Source organism: Aspergillus caelatus (genome assembly GCF_009193585.1).
Source record: "Aspergillus caelatus strain CBS 763.97 unplaced genomic scaffold BDV27scaffold_308, whole genome shotgun sequence".
NCBI classification, from domain to species: Eukaryota; Fungi; Ascomycota; class Eurotiomycetes; order Eurotiales; family Aspergillaceae; genus Aspergillus; species Aspergillus caelatus.
This window is the reverse complement of record NW_022475571.1, coordinates 1-16,863: the sequence shown is the minus strand read 5'-3', so window position 1 is coordinate 16,863 and position 16,863 is coordinate 1. Positions and strand designations below refer to the sequence as shown.

Sequence of the window (16,863 nt, the reverse complement as noted above, 5' to 3'; positions counted from 1 at the left end):
GTGAGGTTATTAATCACAACAAGAAATTGGCCTTGATGCGTAGTTCGCGTCCTGGTTACTGGCCTGCTCTTGATGTTACTGTTACTGAGGGTGCGGATTTATATCTGGTGAGATTCTTAGCAGTTTCTGTTCTTGTTTTGGGTGGATGTACTGATTCCTGTTAGATTGCTCTTATTGCGATTATTGCTTCGGATAGCGCCTTCGGTTCTGATTGGGATTGAGGTTAGTTACCGGTGTCATTGCTTTGGCAGAATTTTGAGGCTGTGTGAATGTCACTCTAGTAATAATGATCGATGAGAATATTAGTCTATGTATAATGTTAATAATAGAGAATGGCTATACTAATTTTTGTTGGCCCTCGCCCTGTTCTGACTGGTGAGCTGAACCTTCTCTTGAGGATAAGAGAAAATCTAGCTTGGTGGAGCAAGGGATAGGGCAATTCACCCGTCATTTCGAAATGGACTATAGACAGCGTTCATAAACCGGTAAAGGGACTAGAAAACATGCAACAGGATCATGTCTTTTGGGTTTTGGTTGATGAGGTTAATGTGCAGTTGAGTAGGGTCGGGGGTGTATTAGATTGTTCCACGTTTTGTGTTGTTGATGATTCTTGGATGTAGGTTGTTGTCTGTTATTCGGTATGCTAATGTGGCTAGTAATAATACCAAAGATAACAGCCTGCTTTTAGATATACATTCGGAAGTCAAGTGTTATAACTCTTTTACTCAGTGAAACTACTGCTAGTCCTCGAAAGCTGACCAGAGACCCTATGTAAGCATCAAGTACCTGGACCGTGATATCGAAGTATATATAATTGAGGTTCTCCGCAGCCCCTCGGGATATATATAATGAATCAACAAACAAACCTTTTCGCGCTTATGACGGACACCTTATTGATCAGAGGTCATGACGAGGTTTTGATTTGACCGAGTACATCTATTGATTCAAACTGTACAGGGAGAAGAATAAATGTCCCGACAAGATGGTTTCCCATTGACCCTTTATCATGTAAATTGAAAAAGCGATTTTGCCCGTTCAGACCAAGGCTATGTATTCTAAGATCCCATAAGAACCGAATCGAATATCTCTATGATCAGAATACATCCTGTCAGTCTAGGAAATCAACGTGCGAGAGACCTAGGTATACAAGAGATTTAGGAGAGCCGCATTAAATGAGGTATTTGCATTGACACGTAATCTACCGATTCTCAGTCCATATCAAAACCCAACCAGGACAAACAAAGTGCAATATTTTGCCTTGGGAGGTGCAGCCTATCCAAGACCGAGACCAAGACCATGAAAGTTTGGATCATCTATACTTCAATGCATTTTCGGAATCAGGCCTTAGGATAAGCCAGTCAAGTCAAGCCATGCATTCACGAGCTCTATGCAAGGTCATAACGGTGGAGCTAAACTATTTGCAATAAGCTGGTAATCCCAATTTCCGGCGATTTATTGTCCTATTATATTGACAGGAATTTCATTTTCCGGGTTATGTAGTGAAGCAAGGTTCCTAGAATGGATGCAATGCTGGGGTACATCCATCACGAGAGGCTAGTTTGGTTTGGTTGTAATGCCTTATACCATAACCGCATCCTGAGCATGAGTATGCTTCACCTAGCGTAGCCATCTTCGGGGCTTCTTGCATTCGTTGTGTGTTTTTCTTATATCTCGTCTATTGATGCTTGTGTGAAAGATTAAATGTACAAGCTAGAAACTCTATCTTTCCCCCCTCAAAGGTTCTTGACCCTAGATTGAAATTAGGTCTGGTAAGTTCCTACAGGCTCGCGAGGTAATGTTGATATGTCATAGATACACCTAAAACTATTGGATTGCCACACCATTTTCATGACTCGCCGAGACATTCTCCGGGAGCTGGTGGAATATAGATTAAGTAGTTTGAAGTTGACCTTGCATATTAGGGCTTATCTCATCAGGATGTGATGTACATCTTTATTTAACCCCTCCGACCATACATGAACACAAGCAATCGAGACTGATTCCGAAATATGGCGATACAATGATCTGATATAGGTCTATCAAACCTTGCAATAAATTATTGATCATAGTTTACCGCAGTTCGCTGGTGTTTTAAGTCGGGCTTGTTGAGAGCATTCGAGGACATGGCCACTCCAAATAGAGAACGTTTTTGGCTCCATGCTACTCCGTACACGTTCATAAATAAGTAAGGAGAGAAAGTAAAGCGAGAGTGGTACGTCAGTGCTACTACATCACCATGGATGTTTTGCCGGTCGATAATTGTGTTTTAGCCTTACATATCACAGTGGCGATTAACCTAACTTTATCGTCTTTCTCGGAAATGCAGAGCTCCACCGGCGAATAAATCATAACTAGAGACAGTGTTGCTTGAGCTATTTCCCACGGCGAGGAGAGCTTAAAGTTGTTCATGCCCTGATATTACATTACTCGTGCATATGCCCCTTGCTGGTGTTTGTGTGGCTGGTTTCAAGTGTGCACTTGCACTTTAGAGTGTCACCAGAAGATTAAAATGATAGAGATGTGTTAAATTGGGAGATACTGCGCTTTATTTTTTTTTTTAGCATACCTTAGACCCTATCAATCACCTGATATTCATAATAGGGGCATAATGAATCATGAGATATGTCACTAAAAGAATCTAGTAATGGAAAAAGTTTGCTACCTTTCGTCCCAGATGTCCTTTGTAAGGGGCTATCTAGAGTGTAGTAGAGATATCACAGTTTGCAATAGAACAGAGTGGCGGTCCTGACATCTGGTAACCGAGGGACCCACCAATATCAGAAGATGGAGGAATTGACTATACACAAACATGATCATCATGCGCTCAAACGATAAATATCGTATGGACCTGGTAGAGCCTAAGACTCGAGCGCCTAGTTATGCAGGGGCGTCATTGGCGAGGAAGAGTCTACATCCGAAACTCTGTAATTGACCCCCAGAACCAGTCTATTGACTGTGTGTATTCTACTGGAAGTAATGATATGATGCGCTTATGCTACTTCAGGGGCGAGGCGATCGGTAATGCAAGGGGTTCCAATTAATATCTGCAGGCTCCACCACGGAAATGCTAAGTAGTTTCCTAAACTACACGATACATGTGATATCATATATTTAGGGTTAAGAAAATCTAGGCCCTATCTATCTGGAGAACGTGTATATAAGTGAGCATCATCCATACCCTGAGTACCTCATTCTTCATAATCAAACACAATTAAAGCCTTCAAAAACTACTACCACCACTTACTCTTTACTCATTCCGTGGCTATCAACCACCATCTTTCACAATGAAGTTCTTCTCCGCCATTACTCTTGCCTCCTTGGCTTCTTTCTCTTCCGTACTTGCCATGCCTAGCGCATCCACCAACGATGCGTCATGCGGCAAGTACATCTATAACACCTTTACCAACACGAAGAGCACCGACGTGTACCACTGGAGGGAGGTCATGAACGACACCAAGGACGATTGCGTGAACAGCAACGATGCATGCGGCAAGATCCTGCATGACTTGTTTAAAAACAACGAATTCCAGGACGTGTGGAACTGGAAGCATGTCATGGGTACACCGACCGAATGCACGACCGCCAACGAGGGGTCATGCTCCCGCTTCCTCTATGACACCTTTCAAAACAAGGATAGCACCGACATGGCAAATTGGAAGAGGATCATGGGAACAGGCCGGAACCCTTGCAACTAAACAAGTTCGCCTTTCCAAGTGTTCCACTAAATGTAAGGACCATTTCATCATCCACTCCTTGTTTTCCATTGCAATGGCTCACAATAACCAGTGAACTTATTCGATCTTATCGAATTCGCCGGATACTTTCGCTTTACCTCATAATTGAGCGCCTAGTAATAGGTTTGTGGAGACAGAGCGAGGAATATGGGACAACGCTTGTTGAAAACTCTGTACAATGGATCGCGTTGGCCTGAGCCGGCCTGTAATTACAAGGGAAAGGAAATAATAATGCTTCTATTTGTCCAAATTTGCAAAGATCCATGTAGAGATGGGGTAGCAGCTTATCAGGCACATTCTCAAGTAGGATAGTCATAGAACTTGTCGCTGTGGGTACTTCGTTGATCATTGACTCCTCGATGTGATATGTTCGTTCGATATATATAGGAGCCAATTACAACCACAGGTTATCCTGTCCGCATCGATAATCGCTTTTGCCTTTTCTCTTGATCCATAGACTACCTTTCGATGTAAGGGTTAGGTGTTTATTGGTGAGCTTTTAGAAATAATTTCTTGGCTAATGAGTTTAGCACGGTGACTGACTAGAGGGACTTACTACAGAATACCAGAGCACATATCTAAATTCTGTTAATAAAGTAATCACTAGATACATACTAGTAAGTCCGTTGCTGGTGTCGATTTAGGAAAAGCCCGACAAAGCAATGGAAAGAAAGACACAGAGAGATGTCAGGCAAGAGTGAGTAGTACTTTCCCAGAGCATCCAGCTGTATTACAGGCCCGATTTTGATTGCTATTCGGGCTTGACCCTAATGTGAGATAATTTGATAAGCCCATATTTGACCTTCCTAATATGGATGATGTAGGGCAAATTCTAATATCATCACGTGGCGATAGTCATCCCCCCGCATTCTTTTTTCTTTTTCTCTCTTTTTATACATTAATTTCTCAATGAAATGTTCAACTTTGTACATAAATTGTTGAATATCGTGGCACTACGTAACAAGCCCAGCCAATACATAAGATCTGCTGGGGGCGCAATCTCGTTCAACCTCAATATAGCCAACAATTGGCCTTCAGTCTACTGTTACCCCACGTTCCGAATAGAAGAAGTGAAATAGCCACACTCCTTCTCCAGTCAAGCTAGCTACTAGGGTCTATATATCAAAGATGAAAGACCTCCTCCAAACACGCGCTGAAACAACCGTCCGTCTCTATGCGGACCCTCACAACCCGCATCTTCACCTTGAACGAGCACTGCTTCATGAGCAATTGGGATTTGCGGATTTAGCATCCGCAGACGCGTACCGCGCTCTTTCACTGTTGGAGTCCGTTGTTGATCCTGACGGATGCGAGTTTCATGCTCGACGGAAGATAAATACCCAAGTTCAAGGTGAAAAGGAGGGGGAGCAGGAGGAAGAAGATGACGAGGACGCCGACGATTCTTATGTCGCTACTACACAAGACGAGTATGACGAGATTATCGGGACTGTATATGCCTTACTTGTTCGGAACCTGGTGAAATGCCGGTGCTATAGAGATGCATATGAATTCTGCTTGCGTGGTCTGTCGCTACTTGGAAGTATGGAAAAGGGCGATGGTAAAGCCGTGGATACCCTTAAGGAGGAGCTGAGCGCAATCCAGAAAGCCTACATTTCTCGACGGCCCGACTCGGTAAAGGAAAACGGAGCCGCGGATGTGGACATCAGCCCTAGTGCTCTGAATGCACAGGGCTTCGCGCGGAGGGTCCTGTATCCCTGGAACGAGCACGAGCCGGACAGAAAGGCCCCTGAGACACTCAATCTACTCAATGACAGACTGAAGGACGTTGCGCCCAAATGTGAAGTGCGGGCTGTTGCCCTGCCCGCCCTCCACGGCACCACCGACGAAGGAACCTCATCAGAGGGCGAGGTATCCATCCAACTAGGCCTCTTCGCAAAAGAAGACATTGCCCCCGGCGAGATCATCCTCCGCGAAAACTCCCTCCTTACAGCCACCAACAGACTCCACGACGACCTCTGCGACGCCTGCAACGCCACCCTGCCCGAATTGTCAGCCGAGAACCCACCCGTCGCCTGCACAGGCTGCGACGACACAATCTTCTGCAGCCAAACCTGCCACGACCAAGCACAGGAAATCTACCACGGCGCCCTCTGCGGCCTAATGGAGAATCTCGAATCCATCGGCAAAGACACCCCCGACCCCAAAGACAAAGCTGACTACCTGTACCTCCTCCTCCTGGGCCGGGCAATCGCTATGGCCGCAACACAGGACGTGCATCCTCTTGACCTCCCCGAGATCAAATACATCTGGGGCGATTTCCACGACCTCGAAGGCTCATCTGAAGACTCTGTTACCTCCAACGACCCCACCGCAACGCTCCCCTTCTCGTTCCACCTCAATATCCTCCAGCCCATGCGCATCATCGAGGAAATGGAACTGGATCCTTATGAGGTCCTCCCCCGCTATGATACCTGGGTGCTTAATACGCTCTATGCTAAATTCCGCGGCACCGCATCCGGCCGTCTTTCTACCTGGGACGGTGGCCCGGAGCTCTGTGCTGTGCATCCGCTCTGGTGTCTTGCGAACCACTGCTGTGATCCGAATGTGAGGTGGGAGTGGGGTGGTGAGATTACCTTCCGGGCTAGGACGGAGTCTGAACGTCCTGTTTGGAAGAAGACTAGTACAGGGGAGGAGAAGACGCCGCCAAGGAACGAGGGGATCAAGGCTGATGAGGAGATTTTGAATCATTACTGCGATATTGGACTGGATGTCAAGGAGAGAAGGGAATGGGCTAGAGGTGCATTGGGTGGGTTGTGTTTGTGTGAAAGGTGTATGTGGGAGGCTGCTGAGTAGATTCGTTTTACATTGTCATTTCCTTGGGGGAGTTTACGAGAAAGGATAGATGGGTTGGATCGTTGAGTGATACCCTAGATATGATAGATGCTGTACCGAAAAAGCTATTGTTATAGTTTGCGTTTTATAGAAAGCTAGATTTGAAAGACCGCCATCAGGTGATTATGTGGATCGTTTGCAGTGAGTGCACTGCCTTCTTTTTTTCGCTATTGTGAACCTAAACGCAGGGTAGTATAAATACACCTATGAAACCGAGCCTTTAACCTGTCCTAATAAAAAAAATTTCATGACCTGAGGTCAACATCAAATAATTCGAAATCTTTGAATGCATCTTATAAGCATTTCCATGTCATTTTTACAGCAACCCATCACCATTTTAAATTAGATATAGTCCGCGGCGCGGCCCCGACGAGGGGGGGTTCGGGACGGCGATCTACGCCGAGGGGGCGAGCGAGGTGGTGATCGGGAATCCGAGTACCGGCGTCTTCTTTGATCACGTCCCGAACGTGCGGGACTCGGGGAGCGTGACACTGAGTCATCGCGGGCGCGCCGAGCAGGGGCTGCCTTGCGAGGTGAACGCGAGGATGCGCGTTTAGAGCGAGGAGGAGACAAGGACTCGGAAGAGTAGCGTCTGCCTCGTGCCTCACGTCTAGGTGGAGTAACAGATCTCGACACTGACCTAGAGTAGCTTCGGTTCCTACGACTGTAACCCTGTTTCTCGGGTGTAGCAGACCGAGACGGTGAACGTCGAGCTGGGTACGGGCTCACGCTTCGAGAGGCGCGCGAGTCGTAAGACTTAGCACGGGTCCGTCTGGGGGGAGTACGAGAGACCGACGACCTCCTGGGTGAACGGGATCGACTGTAGGAAACAGAGCGCCGGCGACTTTTTGACACTGGGGACCTGGAGCGCGACGGCGTGTAACTGTAGCTCCGGCGAGAAGATCCGGAGATGGATCGTGAGTAAGACCTGCCCCGACTGACCGAGCGCCGGCGGCCTCGCCCCGGCGAAGGCGAACGGGAGTATGAATAGGAGCGCGAGCGCGAGCGTGAGTGACGGGGGCCAGTGCACGTGGAGCAAGATGAGCGAGAGCTGAAAGATTCAGCGTCTGACTCTGGAGTAGCGTCGCGAGCAGGGAGAGCAGGGACTGTCGGCTTGGGGAGGTTCTTCAGGTGTTCACGCATGTCCTCTGTCAGAATACCAAAACCGATACTTGTGAAATAATTGATAGAAAAGCGGGTGTTGCGAGGGTTATCTGTTGGGAAAAGACCCTCAAAGCTCGGGCGAAGTATCTCATCTCTCATGTGCTCCTGCAGCTTCGGCAGACCAAGGTGCTCTCCTAGGTCTTGGAAGAGAATCTTGATGAAAATACGACTACTTGAAGTGGTTTCTTCTTCATTAAGGTGAATCACGGACATAACATGCCAGCCGATGGCGTCTGTGCTGAGCATATGGCCGAAAAAGCGGGCAATATTGCGCAGCTTATTGGTCTCGAATCGATGGATCGTGTCGTAGTACTTGGCGAAAGCGGCCTCGAAAAGGTCACACCAAAGACGATTGATTTTGGAAAACCGCTCACCAATTAGACCGTAAAACTTTGAGTATGTTCTTTCTTGAGAACAACATTCAATAATCATCGACGGAAGTTCAGGCTCCAGGCCAGGTGGCAGTGAGATCTTCATCAATTTGTGACAGCATTCTTCGAAGTCAATGCTAGACATGATCGTCAAGTAGATGGTCCTCCGCAGGTTGACGAGGTCCGTATTACTCTGATCTTTGATATCCATCTGCCGCTCTTCTTCAGCTTCTTCATCAGAGCTCTCATCGGTCTCGTCCTCATCTTCTTCATCATCGCTACCTTCACCTAAGATCTCAGCCTTCAATTTCTTGTACGTGTCTTCGTGTTCCTCCCATTGCGGGTCGTATTTGAAAATGTTGAGGGTATCTTGAGTTTCAATCTCATCGTCAAGACCAACACGGTGTGTGATCTGATCTTCTTCCTCTACCAAATCAAGTTCATCCTTGATCGCCGGATTGTCTTTGTAACGATCCTTACGGACTTGGAACAAGACTTCGATCATGTACTGGACTCTTTTATCGATATCGGCTTCGTGGAGAATGTTTCTGAACTGATCGAACACCGCCAGGGCAATAGGACCACTCATTTCCTCCAAATGTTGGCCGACTTCCCTTGTGAGGCCGACGGCAATTTCCACACTGTCATCTGTAGGCTTGTGGAGCAGGAGAAGAAGAATTTGAGCTGCAAGCATCTCATGTACGACCTGTTGGTTGCACAAGTGAGCGATGAAAGTCGTCGACGAGATGCAGACCGCCTTGTCATTTCGTTTGAACGCTTTGCGAAACTGGACAATCAATCGGTTAAGCAGTAGTTCGCCAACTTGAGGAAGCTTGGTGTTGACGATAGCCGCCATCGCAGCGTAAATTGGTGTGAACGGCAAGCTGGCAGCTTGAGCCTTCATAATACTCCTGCAAAAGAGCCCGCGTCCACGCACTAGATTCTCACCGAAAAGTTCTGGAACAATATGTTTGATGTTTGAGACGTTGACTTTGTTGATAAGACCGTTGATTGATTTCTTCAAAGCTTCCCATGCCATACGCTGGTATTCTTTGCTTGTCTTATCTGTGATCTGGGCTTGCAGCGCACGGAGTCGAGCCGGGGGGATGTAAGTTCCTCCCGACCGCATATTCAAAAGCTTCTCATATTCTGCTTTGGCTGAAGCCTGCTTTTCTTCCTCCGTCATCGGTTTCCGCGCGGCCTCCTGCTTCTCATGTTGACGGACACGCTCCGCAAGTTGCCGTTCTCGCTCAATGGCGCGTTCAGGATCAATCCGTGGCGCGTCGCCATCTTCTTTGACAGAGTCACCTGGGGGAGACCGGCGACGATTGGGAGAAGGCGAACGAGAGGGGGGCGAGCGTTTTCGTGAGCCCGATGCGTTTGGAGAATAGGATGTGCCAGGTGGAGGTGTGGGCACTCGGACCGCCGACTGCAATACGACCGGATCTGTCATCGTTCCTTACAGTTCCCCAGATCACCCTGGGACCTCAATAAGGGAAGAGTGACTCAAGAGTCAAGTTGCGAAAACGTTGATGGTTGAGCTCCGTCGGACAGAACGTGAGGCGGCGAAGGGTAAAGTCTTAGCGTCTGGTTCAAATCACGTGACACCCAGGAGCCAAGCTGTTCATGTTTATGCGATGGGATAGTCTGTCCATGCCCATCTTTCAGGCGAGCAGTTCTTCGCAATTACTCTATTAGGTCTTCCCTAAAGATTTGTTCACCACTATGGTAAGAATTCAACTCTTCGTATTGTTATATTTTCATATGCTGATTGTCGCTGTTTCTAGCTGGGCCAAGTCGTCGGATCCGCCATGCTCTTGGCCGCTACCGCAATCTTTCTCTACTACACGGCCTGGACTCTTCTCATGGTAGCTCTCTTCCTGTGTCTTTTGGATTTACGTGCATCTATTAACGATCTGGTAGCCATTTGTCGACCCGGACCACCCCCTCCATGACCTTTTCCCTCCCCGAGTATGGGCCATCCGCATCCCTGTCATCCTTACTCTCCTCGGTTCGGCTGTGGTTGGTACATTCATCGGAATCGTCATGATCAACAGCAACAAGAAGAAGGCGGCCAAGGCCAAGGCTGCGGCGGCGAAAAAGAAGACTTGAAGATGTTGCAATAGGCGCGAACTTTGGTGTGCGCGCGGGGGGAACCTAGATGCATCGGAACAGCTGTCATATACTTTGTAACAATACACGTCATATCCCTTTTTTGATCCCTGGAGTATGCATGCATGCAACTTCCACGCTCTTCCCTACTACTATACTCTCAATGGAATCTTCCTTAAACCTGTCACGTGGTGCGATGAAAGACATCGACGACGGACTGATAGGCCAATCCAAGTTGGAAGATATCACATGAGATTGGACCCCCCAAAAGGGGAAACTCCTCAAAGATGGAAGTAGCCCATACTACTAGTACAAGCGTGAGGACCCGACGGATGGACTTCCAATGTGATTTAACAACCTCTCCACCGTCATGCCTCAGTCACCGCTTGATGATGTGCCAATGACAATCTGGGACCTTACAGATGACGGCGAGTAAGTTACTATGCGGTAATGCGGACCTATCGGACAGAACATTCCGGATGATTCAATATTTGGTTGGCATGGAAGTTGCAGTGGCGGCTAGACCCGGATCGTCCACGGAAGAATTAGTTAGAAGTTGGGGAAGTTCCAGGTTGTTGACTGTGGCTTTGCCATTGCCCTTCCATGTCCAAGTGGTAAGGGCTCTTTGGCTGCATCATCCAGACAGATCACGTGGCGCACGCTGACCCGTGTTCAGACGCGTGCTGTTTGCATGGTTTGTCCGGGGGGGCCCCTCATGCGACCTGCAGGGCAAACCAATAGTTTGCCTGGAACATGGTGTATGGATCGTCATTTGAGTACCGAGTGGCTGTGGAATGAATAGTGGGGTGGGCTTTCCTCTCATTCTCAGAGGAGGGGGGCGGATGACTCCATACGTACTTATTCTTTTTTGGGTTTGCAGACTGCAAGGCAAGCGCGGTACTCCGTAGATCCAAGGACCGTCTGGAAAAGGCACGTTAGGCAGTCCAAACCTGGCGTCATAGCCTGACGGTCACCGTCTCAAAGGGGCCAATCATCACTTGGTTCTCGTCATGTGCCGGTCTGGGGACCTCACCGAGGTTACCAAGGTTTACCATACGGTACCGTACCTGCCGACCGAATCTTAGTTCCCCCCAACTAATAGTAGTCTATTCGTGGTCGGTCACCACTAAGGTTAACTAAATCTGGGACTGATAGGAGATAAGTCAGCCTACCCATGGGGATGTCATCCATACTCCTGACCTGAACCCCCTCCCCCTCTCGCTCCATGTTCTTCTCCTCCCCAACCTTTCTCTCGATTTTACGAACAACTTAACTTCTTTAACCAAACTGTCTTCTTTGTATCCGGTATATCTGCCATCTTGTACATTCTGTAACTCGTGTTCCCACTTCCATACATCCATCGCGGAACTCGGACGAACGGTATAAGCAGTGCTTCCGTGTCGCCCTAAACTCCGAAGCTACAAGCGTATCGAGTGTTGACTCTGGATACGCTGTTGCTTTGTTAACCCTTATTCTCTACGTGCATCGAATTCGCCTCTCATTTCATAGTACTAAATCCAACTCGTCCTTTCCAATAAACATACATGTACGTATTGTTCTGTACCCTCGAACTGTTGGGTGAGTCATGCTGACGGGTATGTTTGTTGATAGCTCAACAGCCGATAGTGCCATACCTCCGCGACAGTCTTTGCCGTCGATAACATCGCGGGATCCCCGTTCTCAGACATTATCACGGGTCCTGAGAGCGGCTTTTCTTATCGAGACCGTCTTGCCTCCTCGAGGCAATCCTCCCATTTCATGCCCCCGGCAGCTTCGGACGATCTATTCCGCCAGCAGAGCCGGTCCGTCGGTGACCCTAGCCCACCCCTAGAGGATCTGAACCAAAACCCTCCGGAGAATGATCAGACCGGAAAGAAGAAAAAGGGAAAAGCCGGATCCAAGGGGAAGACAAAGGCAGCCAAGGCCGCAGCGAAGACACCGCCAGAAGACTTGTAAGCATAGAGCATCGCGAATCTGCCACTTTGTCTATCAGATCACTGACCTGAAACACTTAAAATGCATAGGATACCAGCCTCTCCGCCTCTGCAGGCTGAACCGTCGTCATGTCCGAACCCTCCGTTGGCTCCTGAACGTCCCAACAATATCGTCTCGCCGGTTCTAGATGCACTTGGCTCCCTTAATGACTCACCAGAAAATGACCTAGCTTATCGTACAGATAGCTGGGCAAAATCTATCCCATTTGGGAAGAGCCCACCAAATGACGTTAGTGATGGGGAAATCGCGAATGGGTCTCCCTTTGCCTTCCCCTCAAATCCGGAAAAGGGTGGTTTTAGCCATCCCTCCTCAACGTCGCCTCTTCCCAGGGCAAGGCCTTTGAGCTATGGTAACGGGTACTTGAGCAGTGACCTATCTCGACAGCAATCTGTTGATAGGCACAAAAGCCACTCCGTCAGCGGCCCATTCAGTAATCCGATTCCGTTGCCACATTTGCCACAGGCCCATTTCTATGGAGCACCTGATATCGACCTCCCGCTCGTCTCTGGCCAGAACAGGCAGTCGACAGGTGAAAAGTACTCCTTCTGTTCCTTTGATACGATCTACAGCCCTTCATCCAAGTCGTCTAGAATGGGAACTAGTGTTCTTGTTGTGGGTTCCGATGGATTTTTAGAAGTCCTCGCAGTGGAGGATCGTAAAACGCGATTAATTGGGAAGCTGGCTGGTCTCAATGGTCGTGTGATAGACGCCAAAATCCTGGCCTGCAACTTACCCAATGACTCGTGCTCAGCGTCTAGACCGCATGTCGCTGTCATTATCCATGGTCCGTGTGGGCTACCCGATGATGATACTCGTGGCTCCTCTGTGGGTTCGGAAGTGAATGAGGTACCTGCCACACCCATTGGGCGTCAGCGCTCGGTGAAAGACGACGCCAAATATTACCAGACACGCGTCGAAATATATTCGCTCAGAACGGGTGATCACATTACGACGCTTTTCACTATGAAGCCTTCTCCGTACTTTGAGAGCATCCCTGGACTGTCTACAATTGCACCTTCACCCGCCGGAAACTTGAAGCTCTTCGCGGGAGGCAACTATGTAGTCTTGGCATCTGGAGCCAGTGGCGAGGTATTCATCTACAGTATGAATGGATACCAGTGCTTAGGTAAAACATGGACGAGTATTCGCTCACGGGAATCCCGGCGATACTCCACCTCTTCAAGTTCAACAGACCCTGATGGATCTCGGACTGACTCTCCATCTGGGATTGCTAACACCGACAGCCCTATCGTTGCGCTAAAGGGAAGATGGCTGGCAATCGTCCCACCATCGTCCACGTATAGGGCGTCGCTTCCAGGGACAGTTCCTCCCTCGTTGATACAGGGTAAAGTCTATGGTCTCGAGAATCGTAATCCTCCAGCAAGGCCAGCAATAACGTGCGCTACAGACGTTGGCGAGGGTCCGAGCTTCTTTGACAAGGTAGCAAGAGGCGTCACGCAGGAGATTGTGCGAGGTGCAAGATGGATGGGCGACCAGGGGCTTCAGGCGTGGAATAATTATTGGAACAAAGACCAGCTACAAACTTCTACACCGCGCCGTTCTCCCAACTTGGGAGATCTACCGCAGGCATACAGCGCCTTCCCACCTACTCATGCCCAAGATACCCATACTACCACACCCGCGGAGCCTGACCTTGTTTCAATCATGGATTTGAAAAGGCTTGAAGACAGCAATGAGACAAAGGCCGCGCTATTCAGCCCCGTTGCCACGTTCCAGCCCCCCGAAGGATGTAGCTTTCTCTCATTTTCGCCTAACGGACTAATGCTGCTTACAGCGAGCACGAACGGCGACGTTCAACACGTCTGGGATCTCATGCAAGCTAAGTATTGTCGAGCCGGGGCATTCTTGTCAGAGGATTCCGTGAACACCTGTGCCAACGTGCGCCAAATCGCGCGGTACACACGTCTGACAAAATCCTATATTGTCGATGTGATTTGGTGCCCTCCTTCTGGAGACCGACTGGCAGTTATTACTCGGAAAGGAACAGTACATGTCTTTGACCTACCGCGGAGTGCTTTCCAATGGCCTCCATTCCGACGAGCTCGCCCAGCATCCAGTAAACCGCCGGTAGCTGACCAATCAACTGACGAGTTGTCTGACAAAGCGGCCCCCGTGAACCCTCTATCAGCGGCGTTTAAGCTCGTTGGGGGCAAGACACAGCCTATAATCGCTGCGGTTAGAGGTCGTACCGCAAGTGCCGGTGGCGCATTACCTGCAGTAGGGGGATTTTCATCGTCTGCTGGGGTTCGAGGCGGGAAAGTCGTTGCTGCTGGTCTCAGCAAGTCAATGGGAGCAGCCACGGGGACTGTTAACACGCTCCGCCACGCTGGCGAAAACCGCTTGCACGGGCTGGCCCGTGACCCAGCTGCGTCTCGTGTCACTTGGATTACGAATAAAGACCAGACATTTTTAGGCTTGGTGGACAGCGGGCACTTCCGGCTCTATAGGGTGCGACGTACTATGTCTACTCAGAAGAATCGGCAGCTCCAATCTGTGGTGGGAGGCAAGGAAATTGAATTCCGGCTGCCTCCCGTTTTGCAGGCGCCTTGTGGTCCTATGCCTGTTAGCGCATTTAATGCGGAGACCACCGTTCGCGCATCGCTCGCCTTGCCGTCTTCCAACCCACGGCCGTCTCTTGCATCGAAACTCAAATGCCAGCCTCTCTCCCAGGCGGAGATTGAGACAAACGCACCTTACCAACCTTTCCACACCGACCAGAGGGTTAGTCTCTACGTATACCCGGAAACTGGTCATGCGGACGAACCATCGAATCTGCCTACTGGCAACTGGGTATTTGGTGAGAGCCTGCCCATGACCAGAATACATGTGCGCCCATTCAGCGCTGGCGGCGATGATGATGATGACGAGACGCTACATGAACACCAACTAGGCTCTGGTGGCGAGATGGAGAATCTAATCAGTCTTGGCAATAGTACGGGGCTTCCTGAAGAGGTTGTGATCACCACACGCAGAAAGAAGAGACATGGCTCATCGTTTCCTTCGGCTGGTTCTGGAGGCGATGATGGCTTTTTTGAGGATGACTGCGACTTCTTGGATTTCGCCCGGGATCGGGTCTAATTGCATTATAATCTTTTTCTTCGGGGGTATATTGAAACACAACAACATGCAATTTGTTTAGACATTACAGCGGTTCTGGCGTTGGTGTGCCTTTTATTTTTATTCTTATTTTTTTTTTTTCTTCTTGATAACTTGACCGTCCTTCCCCACTCATCTTGGTGGCATCGACTATGGCATCACAGTCGTTTTACCCTGCACGACAAATGGTTATCACCGAGTGCATCAGGTTGTTTGAACCACACGTTCCTTTCTCTATGCGCGCACATTTACAGCAGATAATATTGTCACCTGTCACATACCCAATAGTGTATTGAGAATCGATAGACTGGATAGCATGATTTCGGACTGGATGTCTCTAGGTTAATTTATATCGCATTGAATGCCGTCACATGTCGTTCTCGCCGATATTCGTAAAAAAGGGATCTTTCTATGCGGCGTCTTTCATTTCCTCCGCCCACCAGCCCTGAAACTCCTTCAACCTGGCCGTGCGCACTTTAGCCATCTCCCTCCCAGTCTCTGTCTTCATCATACTCTCCAGCTTCACCAACTTCTCCTCAAAATGCTCAATCGCATTATCCATCACCCACATGCCCTCAGGACAAAAGTTCTTCCCCTTGGCCCCAAGAAAAGTAAAACACCTTCCAATCCCCACCGCCCCAATGGCATCCAACCGATCCGCATCCTGCACAATCCCCAACTCCGGATACCCATCGGCAATCAACCTCCTCACCTCCTCCGGCTTCGCCCTCTCAGTCGTATACGACACATGCGAAACAATCATTTGCACCTTCTCCGCCACCACCTCTTCCACCCCATGCGCCAAAAGCACATAATAAACCAACCGCTCAGGATCCACCGCCTCGGATGAGTTCGCGGTGCTGGTAGTAGTAGTAGTACCCTGCTGCTGCTGCTGCTTGCCCCGAATCGACTCCGAAATAGCAGCCACCTGCGATAAATATTTCCGGTCCCCGATATCATGGAGTAGTGCTGCAAGGTGCACTATGTCTGCATTGTAGACTGCAGAAGAAGAAGAAGAAGAAGAAGAAGAAGAAGAAGAAGAAGAAGAAGAAGAAGAAGAAGAAGAAGAAGAAGAAGAAGAAGAAGAAGAAGAAGAAGAAGAAGAAGAAGAAGAAGAAGAAGAAGAAGAAGAAGAAGAAGAAGAAGAGGGGTTCCGGGCTTTTTCGCGGACTAGGATTTGGTTTGCTAATGACACGACCCGGTGCACGTGTTGGGGGTTGTGGGAGGGGTCGTGGGAGGCCATGCATTTTGTTACGAATGCGGAGATTTCAGGGATGAGGTTGGGGGGTAAGGATGATGGGGACATTTTGGTTTTTTTCTGGGGGGGTGAAGGTGAGGTGAGGTGAGGTGAGGTGAAGTGAGGTGTGAGGTTGTTGTTGGGTTTTGGGTTTTGATATAGATTTATTTTTAATTTTGCAAAATATTCTTTTATTGGGTCTGAGTGATTTGGTGCGGGGGGGCAGTTTAAAATACGGGTTTGTTATTTTACCATTTTCATGGTTTTTTTTTTTTTTTTT

General features: G+C 48.8%; 6 protein-coding genes across 6 annotated transcripts; 4 read left to right on the top strand and 2 right to left on the bottom strand.

Moving 5' to 3' along the window:
* Positions 1-3,227: 3,227 nt before the first annotated feature.
* BDV27DRAFT_137162 (uncharacterized protein) lies at positions 3,228-3,996 on the top strand. Its single transcript, XM_032068935.1, has 2 exons — positions 3,228-3,727; positions 3,787-3,996. The coding sequence occupies exon 1, from the start codon at positions 3,285-3,287 to the stop codon at positions 3,693-3,695; it is 411 nt and encodes a 136-aa protein (XP_031921849.1). The 5' UTR covers positions 3,228-3,284; the 3' UTR covers positions 3,696-3,727; positions 3,787-3,996.
* A 695-nt stretch (positions 3,997-4,691) lies between these two features.
* BDV27DRAFT_63756 (putative MYND domain protein) lies at positions 4,692-6,677 on the top strand. The gene has a single exon (XM_032077165.1). It carries the CDS (start codon positions 4,863-4,865, stop codon positions 6,546-6,548), a length of 1,686 nt encoding a protein of 561 aa, XP_031921848.1. The 5' UTR covers positions 4,692-4,862; the 3' UTR covers positions 6,549-6,677.
* Positions 6,678-6,687: 10 nt separating this feature from the next.
* Positions 6,688-9,640, bottom strand: BDV27DRAFT_137160 (uncharacterized protein). The gene has a single exon (XM_032068934.1). The coding sequence runs from the start codon at positions 9,573-9,575 to the stop codon at positions 6,930-6,932; it is 2,646 nt and encodes an 881-aa protein (XP_031921847.1). The 5' UTR covers positions 9,576-9,640; the 3' UTR covers positions 6,688-6,929.
* Positions 9,641-9,802: 162 nt separating this feature from the next.
* Positions 9,803-10,391, top strand: BDV27DRAFT_63752 (dolichol phosphate-mannose biosynthesis regulatory protein). The gene is made up of 3 exons (XM_032077164.1): positions 9,803-9,850; positions 9,910-9,990; positions 10,046-10,391. The coding sequence occupies exons 1-3, from the start codon at positions 9,848-9,850 to the stop codon at positions 10,232-10,234; spliced, it is 273 nt and encodes a 90-aa protein (XP_031921846.1). The 5' UTR covers positions 9,803-9,847; the 3' UTR covers positions 10,235-10,391.
* Positions 10,392-11,774: 1,383 nt separating this feature from the next.
* BDV27DRAFT_63744 (uncharacterized protein) lies at positions 11,775-15,542 on the top strand. The gene is made up of 3 exons (XM_032077162.1): positions 11,775-11,780; positions 11,846-12,186; positions 12,259-15,542. The coding sequence occupies exons 2-3, from the start codon at positions 11,993-11,995 to the stop codon at positions 15,326-15,328; spliced, it is 3,264 nt and encodes a 1,087-aa protein (XP_031921845.1). The 5' UTR covers positions 11,775-11,780; positions 11,846-11,992; the 3' UTR covers positions 15,329-15,542.
* BDV27DRAFT_63745 (HD domain-containing protein) lies at positions 15,543-16,704 on the bottom strand. Its single transcript, XM_032077163.1, has one exon. It carries the CDS (start codon positions 16,650-16,652, stop codon positions 15,756-15,758), a length of 897 nt encoding a protein of 298 aa, XP_031921844.1. The 5' UTR covers positions 16,653-16,704; the 3' UTR covers positions 15,543-15,755.
* Positions 16,705-16,863: the final 159 nt, after the last annotated feature.

Bases quoted from the DNA above. Each gene is read 5' to 3' on its own strand.
- BDV27DRAFT_137162 (XM_032068935.1), top strand. From the start codon at position 3,285: ATGAAGTTCTTCTCCGCCATTACTCTTGCCTCCTTGGCTTCTTTCTCT.
- BDV27DRAFT_63756 (XM_032077165.1), top strand. From the start codon at position 4,863: ATGAAAGACCTCCTCCAAACACGCGCTGAAACAACCGTCCGTCTCTAT.
- BDV27DRAFT_137160 (XM_032068934.1), bottom strand. From the start codon at position 9,575: ATGACAGATCCGGTCGTATTGCAGTCGGCGGTCCGAGTGCCCACACCT.
- BDV27DRAFT_63752 (XM_032077164.1), top strand. The intron at 9,991-10,045 runs GTAGCTCTCTTC...ACGATCTGGTAG, and splicing joins CGGCCTGGACTCTTCTCATG to CCATTTGTCGACCCGGACCA.
- BDV27DRAFT_63744 (XM_032077162.1), top strand. From the start codon at position 11,993: ATGCCCCCGGCAGCTTCGGACGATCTATTCCGCCAGCAGAGCCGGTCC. The intron at 12,187-12,258 runs GTAAGCATAGAG...TAAAATGCATAG, and splicing joins AAGACACCGCCAGAAGACTT to GATACCAGCCTCTCCGCCTC.
- BDV27DRAFT_63745 (XM_032077163.1), bottom strand. From the start codon at position 16,652: ATGTCCCCATCATCCTTACCCCCCAACCTCATCCCTGAAATCTCCGCA.